This window comes from Macrobrachium nipponense, chromosome 41 (genome assembly GCF_015104395.2).
Source record: "Macrobrachium nipponense isolate FS-2020 chromosome 41, ASM1510439v2, whole genome shotgun sequence".
NCBI lineage: Eukaryota > Metazoa > Arthropoda > Malacostraca > Decapoda > Palaemonidae > Macrobrachium > Macrobrachium nipponense.
The window spans coordinates 18150575-18170229 of record NC_061102.1 but is presented as its reverse complement, the minus strand read 5'-3'; the positions used below and the strand labels follow the sequence as shown (position 1 = coordinate 18170229).

Genomic DNA, 19655 nt, shown 5'->3' with positions numbered 1-19655 from the left:
TGCCGGTCAAGAAGACTCGTCTTCCTTCTCCCACCAGGAGTGAGGCTCCTGCGAAACGTGAGTCTTTTGAGATCTCAGATAGAGACTCGTGGGAAGATATGGATCCGCCAGACAAGCGCGTAGCAACAGCTAAGCGCGAGGCGTCCTACAGACGAGAAGCGTCCTCTAAGAGAGAGTCAGACAAGCGAGAAACGCATTGCAGACGAGAGGATTCTCCCAGATGGGATACGTCTGCCAGATCAGTAGCTTCAGCCGAGCGCGGAGTTACAAACAGGCGTGAGCATTCATCCAAGCGTGAGGCTCAAGAAGAACATCTGTCACGCAAGGAGGGGACTTCAGGAAGACGCGAGTCTTCAAACAAGGACGAGGTGTCAGTCAGGCGCGAGACGGTTCAGAGGCGCGAGACACCAGTCAGGCGCGAGGCGCCAGCCAAGCGCGAAGAGTCAGTCAGGCGCGAGACGCTAACCAAGCGCGAGGATCTTGCCAAGCGCGAGGCGCCAGCCAAGCGCGAGGAATCAAGCCAGGCGCGAGACGCCAGCCAAGCGCGAGGCGCCAGACAAGCGCGAGGCGGCCAGCCAGCGCGAGGCGCCAGCCAAGTACGAAGAGCCAGTCGAACATAGGAGCTCTTTACACTCTCTTAGCCCCTCTCCTATTAGGAGTTTGTCCCAGTAGAGAGAATGGTTTGGACAAGAAGACCAGGAACGAGAAGTGGTCTCTCCTGCTGATCCGATTATGGAAGAGGAATCAGAGGACGAGTCTCACAGTAAGGAAGGACTGTCGAACTACAAAGTCTTGACAGCTCTCCTTCTCCAGGAATACGGAGACGCATTGATCCCTCCGCGCTCCTCCTTCGCCTCGTTCTCTGTTTTCATGCTCGAAGACTCCGAAATCGTCGGCTTTCGTGAAGATGAGACCGACGATTTCTATGAGAGAGCTCTGCAATCGCTTGATAACTGGATGCTTACCTAAGAAGGAGCTTGTAAGGACAGTCTTTTGCCATGGCTCCCCCTAGACTGACCGGCAAGGAGAGGGATTTGGTACCAGACGGGTGGGAGAATATGGGTCTCACTCTCCCTGCTTCAGCTGAAGCTGACTTTTCCAGTCTGGTAGACGCATCCAGGAGACATAGCCTTCACACGGCTAAGATTACTTGGGGCCTTTCAGAGTTGGATCATCTCCTCAAGGGACTTTTTCACATTCTAGAAGTCTTTAACTTCCTAGATTTGGTCCCTTGGGGTGATGTCCAAGAAGGCTCATGCCCCTGAAGGGCTAGAACCGGATGTTCTCCTAGCAATTCTGTCATGTATTGACAAGGCGGTGCAAGACGGCTCAGGGGAAGTTTCTTCCTTGTTTGGAGCAGGTCTCTTGAAGAAGAGATCTGTGTTTAGCGCTTTCTTGACGAAAGCAGTATCACACTCACAAAGAGCAGCTTTGTTATTCGCCCCTAGGTCTGATTTTCTGTTCCCGTCACAGTTGGTGAAGGATATTTCCCGATCGCTGACGGAGAAAGCGACTCAAGATCTTCTCCTGCAATCGTCCAGGAAGAAGAGACCAGTAATGGTGGGGGGTGAAAAGAAAGTGGCGTCTACTCCTGTTCGGACCCTTTCGAGGCGGCCCTCCAAACTAGAGTTACCGCTAAAAGGAAAACGACCGAGAAGAGAGGTCGAGCCTCGTTCCGCCCCTTTAAAAGGGGAAAGTGAAGTGGCGCTCCTTCCAAACACCAGTAGGTGCCAGGCTCCGGGGATTTGCGGAAGCCTGGACTCGCATCGACACAGATCCTTGGTCGATGTCGGTTCTTCAGAAGGGATATCTCATTCCTTTCCTGGACAATCCTCCCTGACGTCAACTCCGAGGGAATTGTCCGCCAATTACAAGGACCCTGTGTTGAAAGATACTCTTCAACAAATGGTGGATCAGATGTGGGACAAGAGAGCTATAGAACTTGTGCTGGATCAAAGCTCCCCGGGGTTTTACAATCGTCTTTTCTTGGTTGCGAAAGCCTTTGGGGGGATGGAGACCAGTTCTGGATGTCAGCGCTCTGAACAAGTTTGTTCAAAAACAGAAGTTCTCCATGGAAACCTCTGCTTCAGTCCTGGCGGCTCTTCGCCAAGGGGATTGGATGGTGTCTCTGGATCTCCAGGACGCATATTTTCACGTCCCGATCCATCCTTCGTCGAAGAAGTACCTCCGTTTCATGACGGGGGGAAGGATCTTCCAATTCAGAGCCTTGTGCTTCGGCCTGTCGACGGCGCCTCAGGTTTTCACGAACCTTTTGAAAAATGTAGCGAGATGGCTTCATCTGAAAGGAATCAGTATATCTCTTTATCTTAGACGACTGGCTTATCAGAGCAAAGTCAGAGGAACAGTGTTTGGAGGACCTGAATGTGACACTAAAACCTTATAAAGACTTTAGGATTACTCGTGAACCTCGAGAAGTCCCAACTGATCCCCAGCCAGAACTTGGTCTATCTGGGGATTCGGATGGATTCTCGGGGTTTTCGAGTATTTCCTTCTCAAGAGAGACTAGCGAGAGGTTTAGAAAAAGTCTCTCTCTTCCTAAGGAAGGAAACGGACTTCGGCGAGGGAATGGTTGAGCCTTTTAGGGACCCTTTCCTCGCTCGAACAGTTCTTTCACCTAGGGAAGACTTCATCTCCGTCCTCTTCAGTTCTTCCTCAGAAGTTCGTGGAACATGAAGACAGGACTACTCGAGACTTTTTTCCCATTCCAGATCTGATAAAACGACATCTAGAATGGTGGTTACTCCCACTGAGGGAAAACAAAGGTACTTCCCTGGAAATACAGAGCCCAAACCTTGTATTGTTTTCCGACGCGTCGGAAAAAGGTTGGGGAGCAACTTTGGGAAGAGAGAAGTGTCAGGCACTTGGAATGCTCTTCAAGTGTCCTGGCACATAAACTGCAAAGAACTGCTAGCTGTACTCCTAGCTCTAAAGAGCTTCGAACCGTTAGTTTGCAACAAAATAGTTCAAGTGAATGCGGACAATACAACCGAACTCTAGCATACATTCGGAAGCAAGGAGGTACTCACTCGTATGCCCTTTACGAACTCACGAGAGAACTTCTGTTGTGGACATCCCAGAGGAACATCTCTCTCTTGACGAGGTTCGTTCAGGGAGTAAGGAACGTACGAGCGGACAGGCTGAGCAGGAGGAACCAGGTCCTTCATACCGAGTGGACCCTCCACTCAGAAGTTTGCCTCCAAGCTCTGGTCTCTTTGGGGAACTCCTCATGTCGACCTCTTTGCCACGTTCCTCTCGAGGAGACTGGAAGTCTTCTGTTCAGTGGTAGAAGATCTCAGAGCTCTAGCAGTAGATCGCCTTCCTACTAGATTGGTCTCAGGTAGACGTTTACGCATTTCCCCCATTCAAGATTCTGGGGCAAGTACTCAGGAAGTTTGTGACTTCAAAGGGGACAAGAATGACCCTGATAGCCCCCTTTTGGCCAGCTCAAGAATGGTTTCCAGAGGTACTGGAGTGGATAGTAGACTTCCCCAGATCCCTTCCACAAAGGAGGGATCTTCTCAGACAACCACACTTCGAGAGGTTTCATCAAAAACCTCCCCGCTCTCGCTCTGACTGCCTTTCGACTATCGAAAGACTTGTCAGAGCGAGAGGCTTTTCTAGTAAAGCAGCAAGCTCGATCGCTAGAGCCCGGAGAACTTCCACTATCCGGGTTTATCAATCCAAGTGGGAAGTTTTTAGAAGGTGGTGTAAGTCAAAGAGTTGTCCTCCTCCAGTACCTCTGTAGCAGAAATAGCTGATTTTCTGTTATTTCTGAGGGAAGAGTCGCAGCTCTCCACCGTAGCCACGATAAAGGGCTATAGGAGTATGCTATCGGCCGTCTTTTAGGAATAGAGGCCTAGATTTGGGAAACAATAAGGACCTGCATGATCTGATTAGGTCATTTGAGACCAAGAAGTATAGAATGACTTCTCCCCCTAACTGGAATCTAGACGTAGTACTGAAGTTCTTGACTTCAGAGAGATTTGAACCCCTACATTTGGCCTCGTTTCGTGATATAACGAGAAAATGTTTATTCCTTTTGTCACTGGCAACGGCAAAAAGGGTTAGCGAACTGCACGCCCTTAGTGACAAAGTCGGGTTCAATATAGATTCAGCCATCTGTTCTTTCAAGGAATTATTCTTAGCGAAGAATGAAAATCCTTCGAAACCCTGGCCGAGAACTTCGAAGTAAAAGGATTATCGGGTCTCGTCGGCAGGGAACCGGAGAGGTCTCTTTGCCCAAAGTAAGGGCATTAAAGTTTTACTTAAAGAAAAAGGAACAGTTGGGAGGTTCTAGACAAGGCCTGTTGGTGCTCAGTGAAGGATCCATCAAGACCTATGTCTAAGAATGCATTAGCCTTTTTTGTCAGGAACGTAATTATGGACGCTCATAAGGCTTGCACGGACGATTCCCTTAAAACTCCTAAGAGTAAGAGCTCATGAAGTGAGAGCAGTGGCAACGTCTCTCTCTTTTCAGAGAAATATGTCGCTGAAGAATATCTTGGAAGCGACATATTGGAGATGTAATTCTGTGTTTGCGGCTCACTATTTGAAGGACGTGCGTGTGACCTATGAAAAATGTTTTTCATTAGGTCCTTATTTGTGTCTGCGGGCACAATCCTGGGTACAGGAGCTTACAAACAATCCTTAAATATAGATATGTTCTAGACTTTCTTCTGAACAAGTGCAGTTGTCGCACAAGCGTCCAGTCACTTCAGTTCAGTAAGGAACTCTTGTTGATATCTTGTAATAGAAACCTTAAATATAGATATGTTCTAGACTTTCTTCTGAACAAGTGCAGTTGTCGCACAAGCGTCCAGTCACTTCAGTTCAGTAAGGAACTCTTTGTGATATCTTGTAATAGAAAATTTTTTTTTTTAAATTATTGTGTACTTGTGCATTGTGGTTTGAGTTACGGTTGTTGCGAAGAGTTGGGGATAACTCTGAGCAATTTTTAATACTAACATGGTGGTTAGGATCAGGTGGTCGGGATTGATTGTTTGCTCCTTAATAAGGTGTGTTGTCATGTAAGTGGATCAGCACCCATTGACAAAGTCCTTTCAGGCTCTGCCGAGTAAGTGGGTAAGACCCCTTCGGCAGACCCACAAGAATTCTTGGCCATAGATCACATATCTCGCTAAAGTTTCTTGAGGTGATGCAGACTACGGGGAAAACACCCACGGAGTCTACCACCTATCAGGTAGGAACCAAGGTTTTTAATTTATACCTACAACAGATGTTGTTTACCTGTCTATTCTAGTAGTAGCTGTCTCTTACCCTCCACCGAAGGGTGCCAATCAGCTATGTATATATCTGACAGGTAAGTTGATTGTATGAAAATGATATTGTTATAATACAATAAAGTTTCATACATACTTACCTGGCAGATATATACGATTAGGGCCCACCCAGCCTCCCCACAAGGAGACAGGTGGAAGAGAAAATATATGAGTAGAAAACGGGATTGGTTCCTAGTCCTGCCACCCAGGGCAGGCCGGTAGATCACCTGACCTACCTGTAGCGAGTGGCGCGAAATTTGAATTTCTGTCGGGGACGACGGAGTCTTAGCTATGTATATATCTGCCAGGTAAGTATGTATGAAACTTTATTGTATTATAACAATATCATTTTACCTGTCTAGTCAGTTGGTTAGCTGTCTCTTGCCCTCCACCAAAGGGTGTCAATCAGCTATGTATATATCTGACAGGTAAGTTGAATGTATGAAAATGACATTGTTATGATACAATAAAGTTTCATACATACTTACCTGGCAGATATATACAATTGAAGACCCACCCAGCCTCCCCGCAGGAGACAGGTGGAAGAGAGAATCTGATTAGAAAACGGGAATAGTTCCTAGTCCTGCCACCCAGAGCAGGGCGGTAGATCACCTGACCTACCTGTAGCGAGTGCCGCGAAATTTGAAATTCTGTCGGGAACGACGGAGTCTATAGCTATGTATATATCTGCCAGGTAAGTATGTATGAAACTTTATTGTATCATAACAATGTCATTTTACGAAGACCTCACATGCTTATTTTAGTTCGTATGGTGCTTTCATATACAGGTACTATCCGACTTACAACCTACTCGACATACGACCACTCGTACTTACAACCTTACTTCAGACAGTTGACCATTGAGTTACTTGGCACTGCGCCATCTCATGAGAACTCTCATCACTCAGGCATGAGAACTCTCATCACTCAGGCAGCATCAGTTTGAGTTACCCTGCCCTATCTGCAGCATCATTTGGTATTAACTGTACTGTAGACTGAATTGCAAACCAATTTACGTAAGAATCGACTTCTGACATGCATGCAAGAACCTAACCCCATTGTAACTCAATGCCTGATTGTACGTAATATATACTATTACATAAATGATTCAAATGTATTAGTAGAAGTACATTATGGTAAAAAGATTGAAATAATGATTGTACATTACATTACAGTACTAAGTAGGCACTTGTATAGCAAAGGTTTGATAGTATACCCTACCCAGTATGTTGGCCACTTTCTAAGGTTCGACTTACATCCATTACCGACTTACAACCAGTGGGTCGGAACCAAACTTGGTTGTAAGTAGGATAGTACCTGTATTACATTATGTTGACAAAACTTCAATCTTTTGAATGGTATGCTTAAAGATGTAATTGTATTCTTGTTTTACCAATTAAATATCGAGTGAATAAGGCTACTCCATGCGATGACGATGAATCCACTGCAGTATTTCCCCCTAGCTGGTTAAGCTTACCATTGAAATTTTACCATCGTAACTTCATCCACGGTAGGATGCTGCCTTGAACTGGTTACTGTTAAGTCATAGGCTAGAGGTTCTGTAAAGGTTTGGTATTGTTTAACATATTCAGCTTATTGTATATGTTAAGACAGGCCTATATTTTTCTAGTTTCAAAGTCTACCTCATGTTTTATGCATGTTCATATGTTCATATTTTTTTGGCCCTTTGCAAACCACTCGTAGTTACATTTCCCATACTTCTGAGTAGTAACAGTATTTGGGAGATATCAGTGATGAACTGGGCTTTAGCCACTGTAGCAAGCCATTGCTGTAGAATTTGGGAATGTTTTGTAGATTTTGACATCAAGATTCAATTTAATGACAGTTTACCAGGGGAGGAAGAAACATTTGCTTATAGCCCTGGTGCAGAACTCTCTAAGTACTGACAGTCATCCATTTCAGTTGTAAAGGACATATGAATAATAATAATATGCAGGAGCGAGTGAATATCCGCGGACAGCCGATTTTCTTGTTAATGTGGCGGAACGGCGCTTTGCGCCTTATCGGCATATTTAAATATTCTTGGCAAGCTCGTTTGTTCTAGCAAGAGGTATTTTTTGCTGCGCGCTAGCCTCAAGGTTAAGATCAACTGGTACTTAGATAGGAGCTGTAACTGCATACCACAGATATACAAACTACCCAATATGTATATAATAAATTTTATTTCAGCTCAAGGCCATATGCATGGAACATACAAAGTAGAGACAATAGCATCCACACAATCTAGGTACATGAGATAACTTATGAAAAATGATAATCGGCAATGACTATTATTTACTTAGCAAAAGTTTTATTAAAAATTAATTGTTCAATATCAACAGAGGAAAAAAGTGGGCGTTATTTTACTTTAAACTGTTGTTACAAATTGCAAAAAATATCATGTTTAAAAGTGTGCTTTTAACGATTTTTATATTCGTTTCTTTAGCAATTGACTACTTGTAGAGGATGTGGACACAATCCTTATATTCTACAATTTGGGGAACCGCAGTAGGAAAGAGGTTTGGGGGTGGGGGTTGGGGGGGGGAATAAAAAATTAATCAAATACAAGGACCTTAATCCCATTGATAGTTCCCATTTAGATTAAGGTAAGTTTGTGGAATGTTTTCAAAATTTTCTAGGTTAGGTCATTTTCAAATGAAACGGATGTCGAAAATATTCAAAACACAAATTGAAACATTGCATTATTATATTTTGAGGTAAAAATTCAATGATTTATAAAGTATGTATAATTGTTACTGAACAGTGATACCACAAGTAAGTTAGTTCCTGATGACTTAGTGGTGGTCAGATTCAGTTGTTGTAATGGTGCAAAAAATGTTCTTCTGTAGTATGTACAAAATTGAAGGGTATTATTTTACAACAGTTCCAACTTATTCTATAATAATTTTAGTATCACAGATGCAGTTGGCATAAAAAATTATTAAACTTTGTCTCTGAAAATTTTTTGGGGAAATCCACCATATCTAAGATATGAATGTATATACTGTAATCACCATCCTTGAAATATTTCTAAGTGTTTTCATTTACTTTAACACTGACACAGTCTGTGCTCTGATGCGAGTTTGTTTTTCCTTAAAATTGCATTGTGGGTAGTTGTGTCTAATATCCAGGAGTCGTGATCAGAGGAAAATTTAACAGGTGTCAGACCTTTTCTCTTGTTATTGGTTGAGTCTTTGATGGAGTGAAGTTATGTCCAGTCTGTGTTCCTCCTGTAATTTTGATTATTTTCAGTTAATTCATAATTTTTATGAATATGAACTGCAGTGCATGATTTTTCAAGGTAACATGGAGTGTTACATGCAACAGTGGAATGTTTAATGTGTGGTAAGCAATGCTGTATAAATTTAGTTAAGGTAAAGGAAGTGGCTATTGGTACTGTAATTGCTAACCTCCTGTAAACTGTTGCTAGCGCGCACAGAACAATATTACCACTTGTCAGTATATAAGAGATTGTAAAAAATCTTAAAAATTGTGGATAAGGCGTGAAGTGCCGTTCCACCACCCCCTTACAGAAAAAATGGACAGTTAAAGTAGCATCACCCTCCAGTAGTGTGCCATGTCAATAGCGCTGATCCGATAGGTCCGGAATTGTGTCCTTTGTAACCAGTTGGTGTATTTTTACAACAGTTCCAAACTTCCAACTCAGTTTTTGTTAGGTAATTTTGTATTTGTGTTTCAATGTGTTTTGAACAATTATGATAATAATACATGTGGGGAATGAGTTCTTTTAGTTGGATGTAGTAGGGGTGTAGAAAAACTTAAAAAAAACTCATTACTCACATGAATTACTATCATAATCATGCAAAACACATTAAAACTTATAAGAAAATACATAATTATTTAGAACTGTTGTAAAAATTTACCAACTGAAGTTTATTGGTGCCAGGAAGCCAAGAAAAGTGACTTGTTTATTCTTTAATAATTATTTGTTAGATTATTTTAATTTGTATTTATTTGCTTGTTTTGCATACAATGACGGTTTGGAATCCTTCTTAATGTTAAACAGTAGTGCACAAAAGTGCAATAATACTGCACTTTCTGCTCACTAGACCCCTGTTGCTTATATTTTCTGCAGAAACTGTTTCCTGTGTACATATAGTAAGTATGGTATATAGTGGTATCCTAAGCCATGTATGACTCTCTTGTACATAGTGTTATAACATATTGAAAACTCCATTTTCCCCACTCCCTCTTCTCATTTAGAAGGCAATCAAAATGTGAGCTCATTGTATTCCAGTCCTGACAGTTTAATCTTTGTTCTGCACATGTTTCTGCTAATTGTGGTCTTTTATTCACATTGCCATTTTGTGCAATGGAATGCATATATATACATTTATGTTTCATATTTTTATAGACACATTTATTGTTTTCACAAAGTACTTCATATTTTCCCAACCCATATGTGTCAAGTTATTCACATGTAAAATAAATAAATGTTAAAGCAGCTGAGATCACCCTCCCTTGTGGGTAATGTCACACCTGCTTTTTAGCAAGCCTGTTGCTTTTCTAATCAATAAAAAGCACTTCTGTGGTCAATCTCTCTATCTAGAGCAGCAGTAAAAACTTTGTTAAAAGTGTGATAGATGTGTAACAGCATCTGTGCAACTGGAAGATTGCTGTATAATTTTTCCTGGTTTCATTGGATTGCTTCTGTATTTGAAAGCCTGACATTCCTGGGTATGTATAATTTGTGCAGTCACTTATCTAGGACAGTTGTGATGTCATACACTTCAGATAGTTAAGTAGATATATATGTGTGTGTGTCCCAGGTTTAGTTAGTACCTCATTTTAATGCAGTTGTAAGATTACTAGGGGGAAATCATGATGCAGTAAGAGGTCTTGGGTTACGATAGAGATTTGTTCCTCATATTGAGTCATAACCAGATTTTCAACGTAAATTGGAACACACCTAAATAAGCACCTGTGTCAAACCACCTTGCTAATGCCGTAGTAATGTCGTAATCTAGGACATCAAAACACATTTCTGTGACATATGGACTAAGAAAAACACATGAAGGACATTAATGTGAAATGCAATAATGTGAATTAATGTAAATAGTAATGAAATGGAACTGTAAAAACAGAACAATCCCTGTCTTGTTAATAACTGACCATAGTTAAACAGCTTAGGCCTAGTGTGTGGCCAATGTTCATAGGTGTTTTACTCTTTTCATAGTGTTTCACAATGTCTAATTTCACTGCCATAGTGATGCCTTTACTTATCTTACAAGCACTGTCATCAGAAGAGTTACTTTTATGCTTGGGAGGCATAAAGTTGCAAATAAAAAAAAAAAAAAAAAAAAAAAAAACTCAGAGTACAGGGAACTCAAACAGCAAATGAGTGGAATTTAAACAAAGCGCCAGCCTTGGTGCAATGCTTGGTGATGACATTCTGCCGTGCTGTACTGTGCATGAATTATTAATAGGGACATGAAATTATACTTGGAGGAAAACAATGTAGTAGGAGGCTGTTCAGAATGCTTGATAGAAAAAGCTACAGTGTATACTAGTACATTAGAATGCAATTATCATTGTTTCAATACACACCCATTACTGTATGTTAGCCTTATCAACAGTTGTGGTTGTTTCTAGACGTGTCGTCGAAGTCTTCCTTTGTATCTTTCTGAGCATGTACCCAGGTCCTGGAGTGCCCATAAGGAGTGATTCCACATAGATAAGGAAGGTCTTTTTTTTTCATGGGAACAAATTGCAAACTTTAGATATTTGCATTTTTTCTAGATATCAAACTTGAATTTTCTTTTTTTTTTTCTTTTAGTTAACTCAAATTCAACCTGTACCATGACCGTTTGTTTGATAGTATGTACTATCAAGATGACTGATGTGGTCATTGACCTTCTATCTAATAAGTCTTTTGATCCATGGCCCTAAAGGCTCTAAGTCCTTTAGTAGTTCTAATGTAGTGAGGCCACTTACCCAAGTTGCTACTCTAACATATATACTAATACTGGGAGTATATTGAAACAAATGTAAGTTTATTATATAGTAAAGTTAATGGAAATTTTTTCATTTAGAAATCTATTACTTTACTCAGTAAAGATAGAACCTCTTCCTAACCCCATCAAGCTGTAGATAGTCCAGACTATGCAGAGAATGACCCCTTTTCACCTGTGGGAGTGCTTAGGGACTGGTTGCATAGTCAGATGGAAATAGGATGTTTAGAAAGTGTCTTTAAATAACTGCTACTGCAGATGAGGCTAACATGCAGTAAGGGTTTGTATTTGAAAACATTTTAGCCTAAGAAATTGTTTGTCACCTGTTTAGATTGAAGATGGAACAGAATGTTTAAAGTATGAAAGGAAATCAGTTTAATTCAGATTTATTCAAGCACTAACAACCTTTGATTCGGTGCAGAGTACCTGTTAGAAGTTATCTTAGTTTGCTAGTTTCTCTTTTGACTGTGTTTCTCAGTTTGGAGAGTAACTTCTAAAAATGAGTAGGGTTAATTGGGTAACTCAGGTCTGGTTAGTTTTGTTTTCTCACAGAAAACGACATGTCTGGCAGAGTGGCTACACGTAGGGCCCGCATGAGAGAAATATTTGCAGACCAAGAAGGAGTTGAAGTTCGGCACGTCTCTCCTCCCACTTATACAGAAGCACCTCCTCCATCTCGTCCTCCTCATCCTCCAGCTTATGTAATAGTTTTAAATTTAAAAAACTATAAAACCTTACAGTGTTACCTATCCATATTCAGTTTTCAGTTCTCTGGTGCAGAAAATTTCCATATCAGCCATTTCGTATACCTGTACCTATGTTGACAGAAGACTCATTGGCTGTGCAGTAATGCCTCATACAAGCACCTTTGAATACTGTACAATTGTCCCTTCCCATTCCAGTCTATATATCTGCCTGACCCTACTCTGTGCCCTTTAGATATCATATAGCAATACTGATCTATTTTTTTACTTATACATACTTGTTTCATCACCCTTCCAACTCTCGCTCGCATGTACATGCTATGAAGACGGTTTAGCAATGGCATCAACCTTTTCAAAATCATACTTAACATCTGCACTTCATTTTTATATAAAGTGGATTTAACTGTTCCTTTATATACGTATTGCTATTTTTGTTTCTCTAGAAACCTCTATCTCAGCCTTTTTGCAAAGTTCCACTTCTCTTCTGTGTTTTACCTGTTGTTATTTCCTCTTGCCTTATCTGGCATCTTCGGTAACATTTACTCTCAGATACTGTGCAAGTCACTACCTACATTTTTATACCATCCATACTAATATTCTTTGCTCCATCACTTGGTTCTTACTCTTTGTATAATTTACTTTCAGCATTTTCATTTTATGAATAGTTTCAGGTTCTTCCACTGGGCTCTGCTGCTTTTTGTCGCTGGCATAAGTTACTGCTACATTAGCTGTGAACATGAGTCATTCAGTGTTTCACTAATGAACTTCTGTTTGCATTACCATATCTCATACTTGAATCCACTTCTGCCTTTTCATGTACTTGTCTCATCACACATTCATATAGGTTTTAAAGAAGCACAGAGACATCACTCATAATTGTTTCAGACCAACTTTAACACACAAGATCATTTTTTTTAATCTGCATGTTCTTCCATTTCTCTTTGGATCTGTTATAAGCTAGGTCCATGTATACCACTTACAGATTTTTCTTTTATGCTTGCAAGACTGTCAGATAACAAGCAGTTGATCTGTCATAGGTCTTTTTCAATCAAGTTCACACTTTCTGAGTTAAAACCCTACCATACGATTTCACAGCTTTATTAAGCACTGTTATGATGTAATTTTTATAATCTTTCCTGTCACTGTATGTATACAAGGGCCATTAAATTTTGTCTACCATTTCATAGGAACCTTTTGCTTATCTAGACTGTAAATTGAATGTTTGTATGAGTGTGTTTAGAACTGCTTATGGGGTCATAATCTGTTACATCTGGCGTGAAATAGGATAAGTGTTGAACATATGATTTATCCTTTTAGCCTCACTAGTTATAAGGTTACAGTTAGGATGACTGAAATTGCATGTTCGTAAATAAACTTTTCAGTGTTTTGTGAGAGAAAAGGCTTGAGACTTTCCTAGCTTCACCTTTGTTATGATTACATAATGAATGTTACGTGTTGTTGGTAAGAAATTAAGGAAAGATATGGTCCTTGTTTGCAATTAATGTTTTCAGTTGAACTAACATGAAATTTACTTGGAATAATTTATATTCTTCACACAAACTGTGAGATTATTTTACAGCAGTATTATATACAAACTTGGCTTGTAATGAGAATAATATCAATACTGTACACTGTATTTTGTATTGTGTGCACAGTTTTATTCTCATGTGAAATGTCAATTCATATCTTGCCTGAGTGATTTCATATCACAGTTTCAAGCTGTTCTCAGGTCAGACATAATTATATGGGATAAACAAGCTGATGCTTATAGGGTTTGGAGTTCAGTTCCTGCTTGCCAATCACCCAAGGAGGGTTGGGGAGGTATCTGCCATTCTACGTCTCAGTCCCATGGCCTGCAATGCATATGTCACTCAGGCATGTTTCAAGTGCCTCTCATTGGTATGAGACTGAATTTGGCTGACTTCTTGTTTTTTCAAAGTGCATTTGGATGTGTATAGCATTTCATTTCTTTGTTATAGGTAGATTTATTATTATTATCATTATTATTATTCATTGTAATTTAACTATACCACTGAATTGTGTTTCTAGTCTGTCACTGGGTTCACCTGAAAGGTTTAGTTATGAAGTGAAAATCGTAACAAGTAAAGTTACAGAATTGGACAGTTGGGTGGAAGAGACCAAATGTGGGAAACAAGGAAAAGTAAAAGGAGAAAATAATTATGTAGTTGGGTCAAAAGGAACACTGCAAACTTCAGACCTTTTCCACCTTATACATTGCACAGTGTCTGGCCCACTGTACTTCCAAAGGGTGTAGACAAATCAATTACTTAATTAAAATTTCTTGAAATTTTATACAACTTGAATTTTGTGTTTCAAAGTTAACCATTCTTACTTTGAACTTCAGAATAGTAACGAAAACCAGGAAGTGGCTGACCCTGGAGGAGGCCCAGAGGCAGAAGCCATGGCAAGCAACGAAGAAGCTAGCACCACTGTTGTGACCGGTAGAGGGACGCTGCAGAAGCTGCAGGAACGTTTTGAAGCAATGAGACATCGAAATGCTAACTTTACATGTTTCCTGTGTTGTCATGTCCGCACCGGAACTATTGTCATTGGCTTCTGGCATATGGTAAGTGTTTTGGCCTGAGCATCTTAACTTACTAATCCTTGTAGGGTTTGCATAAACAGTATCTATATTTCTGTTCACATGTAAGCAATTCAGACAAATGTAGCTTGTATTGTTTGATAAATCTTTCCATTTTTTTTATTTATTTGTTTTTACAGTTAAGTAGTTTAACATTGAAATCATAAATGTCAAATGCTGCATACCACAAGGGCTTACATACCTTCTCAAAGCTAATTCACACCTAAAGACCAGACTTTCTTAAAGAACATGAATTTTGGTTGAGAGTACAGGCAATTTGATGATTTTTATTTAAAATTGTAAATAGCCATAAGTTTAATGAGTTAGTCTGGTATTTAAGACTGTTTTGTATACGTACCTTGTAGGGATAAACTTCAATTTTTATTCAAATTACACTTTGCCATGATATAGAAACCTTTACTATTTAAAGCCAAGTTCTACCTGGATCCAAATTGAGAGATCAGTCAGATGATTGGGAAGAAATCCCCTCCCCCATTCACTGCACTAACTTTTAATTAACTGTCCTGTTAGCAGTCTCAAAAACCATACCAGCTTGTACTTTGAAAATACCCATATATGAAATGATTTGTATATCCAGAAAAAATGCACTTCACCTTATAAGGACTATTTCAGTTTGTTCGTTATTGGCAAATATATGACATTTTTTAGGGGTTTTATATTCTTTCATGCAAAATCTGTTAACCCTTAAATGCCAACTGGACGTATTTTACGCCGACATTTTTTGTCTCTCGGGTGCCGACTGGACGTATTTTACGTCGACATACAAAAGTTTTTTTAAAAATTCGCGGAAAAATACTTATAGGCCTACCAGCCTAAAACTTTTGAATCACGCGCCTTGGGGGATGCTGGGAGTTCACGGATCAAGGTGTTGTTTTGTTTACAATCGTTACGCAGGCGCGCAAGTGCAAATTTCTTTCTTGCCGCACTAAAAAGTATCTGTGACACATCTCGGAAATTATTTCGTCACTTTGACATAATTTTTTTACCATTTTAAATTAGCCGTTACATGGAGTATTATATATGAAAATGTGCACATTTTTATGTAGAACACAACAAAAAAATACTCATGATTGTAGCTTTTATCAGTTTTGAGATATTTTCATATAAATAACGATAAGTGCCAAAATTTCAACCTTCGGTCAACTTTGACTCTACCTAAATGGTCGAAAAACACAATTGTAAGCTAAAACTCTTATATTTTAGTAATATTCAATCATTTACCTTAATTTTGCAACTAATTGGAAGTCTCTAGCACAATATTTCGATTTATGGTGAATTTATGAAAAAACTTTTTCCTTACGTCCGCGCGGTAACTCTTCCGAAAAAAATCATACATGCGATTGTGGTAATGTTTGCACCATTTTAAATTAGCCGTTACATAAAGTTTTATATATGAAAATGTGCGCAATTTCATGCACAATACAACTAAAAACAACCCATGGTTGTAGCTTTTATCAATTTTGAAATATTTTCATATAAAAAATGATAAGTGACAAATTTTCAACCTTCGGTCAACTTTGACTCTACCGAAATGGTCGAAAAACGCAATTGTAAGCTAAAACGCTTATATTCTAGTAATATTGAAGCATTTACCTTCATTTTGCAACAAATTGGAAGTCTCTAGCACAATATTTTGATTTATGGTGAATTTATGAAAAAAATAACATTTTCTTTACGTCCGCGCGGTAACTCTTCCGAAAAAATCATACGTGCGATTGTGGTAATGTTTGCACCATTTTAAATTAGCCGTTTCATAAAGTTTTATATATGAAAATGTGCGCAATTTCATGTAGAATACAACAAAAAAGAATTGAAGGTTGTAGCTTTTCTCATTTTTGAAATATTTGCATATAAATCACGATAAATAGAAAAAAAACCACGTTCGGTCAACTTTGACTCTACCGAAATGGTCGAAAAACGCAATTGTAAGCTAAAACTCTTACAGTCTAGTAATATTCAGTCATTTATCTTCATCTTGAAACAAATTTGAAGTCTCTAGCACAATATTTAAATTTATGGTGAATTTAAAAAAAAAACTTTCCTTCCCTCCGCGCGGATTCTCCGCCACAAATCTCCGAAATGTGTACGTCCTATTCTCGGAATATTTGCTCCGTTTCATATTAGAGATTTCATATAGTTTTATACATGAAAATGTGCGCAATTCCATGTAGAATAAAACGAAAAATATTTGAAAGTTGTAGCTTTTCTTATTTCCGAAATAATTGCATATAAAAAAATATATTTAAAAAAAATTCGACATTCGGTCAACTTTAACTCATCAGATATGGTCGAAAACTGCATTTTTAAGCTAATATTCTTATAGTATAGTAATATTCAATCATTTGTCTTCATTCTGAAAGAAATTGGAAGTCTCTAGGACAATATTTAGATTTATGGTGAATTTTTGAAAAAAATATTTGTTTACGTCCGCGCGTTACGAATTCATGCATTATTTTGTGATAATATTTTCTCTGTGTTGCTTTTATTGTTTTACAATGTGTTATATACCAAAATGATCGCAATTTAGTGTACATTACAACGAAAAAAAGTAACTTGTTACCTTTAACCGTTTTGCGCACAGCGTGATTTGAATACAATTATATATGAAATTTCGTTTTTGCGCTATCATATATCGCATTATTTATATATGATAATGATAATTTTTTTTCATTTCTGATGGTTGCATACTAAACTTCAGGCAATGACAAAAAAAGGAGCCAAAAATGAACTCTTAATCTTGAAAACTAAGCGCGCTGTGATTTTTTGAAAAAAATATTTTTTCCGCTTCCGCGCTCACTCTGAAACACCTCCGGCACACGGGAGACACTTTTTTTTTTACCGCTTCCGCGTTTAAGGGTTAATGGTAAATTATGACATACATGCATATCAGTTATTTCTATCACAGTGACAAGTGAATTTCTCCTTTCAGTTACTGCATTTGATGGCTTTGTCCTTGATAGCGATTGTCGTCTTCCATCCAGAGATGCTTATGAACTCAAATAACCTTTCATCTGGTACCCAAGCAGATAGAAATGATCAATTATCTGTCAGTCACTTGGATGTCCAGGCTCTGAATTGTGGTGAGGAAACTCCCTGTATATTGGCTGCTCAAGGTGATGGAAGTGTTCATCAGTCAGCAACAGATCTCTCTCTCTCCTTGGGGAATCTTCTGACAACTCATCGTCTGAATAGAGGTTAGTTCTTGTGGTTTTTCTTTAGTTTACAGAATCAGATATTGGGCAATTTTATGCCTTAAGTTACAGCAATCATTTTCAAGTTTGACTCCTGAGTATAAAATTATTTATATCAGAGGAAATTTAACCCGTAGTGTTTGGTTAGTTATAGCTCTTTTATCTACAAACCAAAATTTCTTAGGTGGAAGATTATTTTGCAAGGTTTTTTCTCATTACAGATGAAGTAAATGTTGCACTTTTCATCACCCTCTGTACTTTTGTGGTAACACTTCTCTTGGTCTATGGAGCCTTCCGTGGTCAGCCATCCCACCTGATGCCCTTCTTCTTCCTCCAGGTGTTTGATTTTTGCATTTCAAGGTAATTATTGATTCGTAGCCATTATTGCTAACGCAGTTTAAAGATTAAAGATGGATAGATAAACTAGAATTTAACTTTATCTAGATTTAGTCAGTTTTGAATCCTGGTTAATCCTCATAGAATCTCAATTTGGAAAAATAGAGAAATATGTGATAAAAACCGTCTGATCAGAGAGAGAATGCATATACCCTAAAACATCCTAACAGGTAGCAGAGCATGTAAAATGTAAAGGTTCAGTGTATTATATACTGATGGGTCCAAATCTCTTTCAAGCATGGGATTTGCAATCATATCACCCAACAAAACATACCAATTGTGCTTGCCTAACAATGGTTGTTGCTCATAAGCGAACAAACCTTCGGTGTCTTAACAATAGGATAATTTGTAGTGCCTAGCTGGATCCGGGTATTTCACAGGAAAATTATGTGCAGTAGGATTAGCTTGACCAGTTTTGTCTTTATATTCAAGATATTTTTTACAGTATTAAAAAACAGTAAAATCTTGCGTACATAACAACTGGCCTAAATGAGGATATCACAGGTTTTGTATTCCTGCACTATTCTGTGGTTGTATTTCTACTTGTAATCTCTCATGGTACATTATTTTATTTTATAAAGTTAACTATTGTTGGATATTTTAAAGCTACTCCCGCCAAACATCGTGATGTAAAAAAATATACTACGGGTAGGTGTAGCTGTAACTATAAGCATCAATGATAAGTTGAAGATGCTTCATTGGATTTAGTGTGTGTGTGTGTGTGTCAAGATGACAACATTTTTCAGTGTCAAGAAAGCTAAGGACAAATTTTGGATTTGTTCATGAATCTTACCTGCCAGATATATATATAGCTGTATTCTCCAAAGTCCGACAGAATTTCAAAACTCCCGGCACACGCAGTGGTCGGCCAGGTGGTAGTACCCATTCCCGCCGCTGGGAGGCGGGCGTAAGGAACCATTCCCATTTTCTGTCAGATATTTTCTGTCGCCGGTGCAGACAACAAGTGTTTTCTGCACCTCCGTCATTGGATTTTGGAACTCCTTTGGTCACTTGAGTATCCCGATTGATTTTTGGTTATTTGATTAGGATCGGTGGTTAGGCATACGCTAATTGTGGATTGTTTTTATTTTGGCTTGATTTTTCCTTAAACTTACGATGTCTGGATCTAGTTCGACTAGGCCAGAGTATGTTGTGTGGAAGAATGCAAGGTTAGGCTACCGAAAACTTCGGTAGACCCTCATACAGTGTGCGCGAATTGTAGGAAACATATTTGTATGTTTGATGAGCGCTGCAACGAGTGTGAAAATATGTCTGATTCTGCGTGGAAGGCTTATGAATCATAGGTACGTAAACTAGAACGTGATAGTGTAAGGAGGTCTTCCTCCAGGCGTGTAACACTAGTTACCCGTCCAGTAGAATTTATCCCTCCAAAGACCTGTGATGCCTTCGGGCCCTACAATAGTGTCTTTGGAGGGTAATACCCTATCTGTGATTCTTAAATCTTTGCG

The 19655-nt window shown here is 39.1% G+C and overlaps 2 protein-coding genes across 3 annotated transcripts in view; both read left to right on the top strand.

Annotated features, from left to right (window-relative positions):
- The window catches only part of LOC135212554 (large ribosomal subunit protein mL64-like), a 146909-nt gene that overhangs the window by 31094 nt on the left and 96160 nt on the right, over positions 1–19655 (top strand). The gene's annotated exons all lie outside the window — the stretch shown is intronic.
- Positions 11804–19655, top strand: part of LOC135212552 (uncharacterized) — a 29887-nt gene continuing 22035 nt past the window's right edge. The window contains exons 1-4 of the mRNA XM_064246087.1: positions 11804–11973; positions 14342–14563; positions 17529–17793; positions 18012–18150. Coding sequence (XP_064102157.1) covers positions 11833–11973; positions 14342–14563; positions 17529–17793; positions 18012–18150 — 767 coding nt within the window. The 5' untranslated portion in view covers positions 11804–11832. The remainder of the gene's footprint in view (positions 11974–14341; positions 14564–17528; positions 17794–18011; positions 18151–19655) is intronic.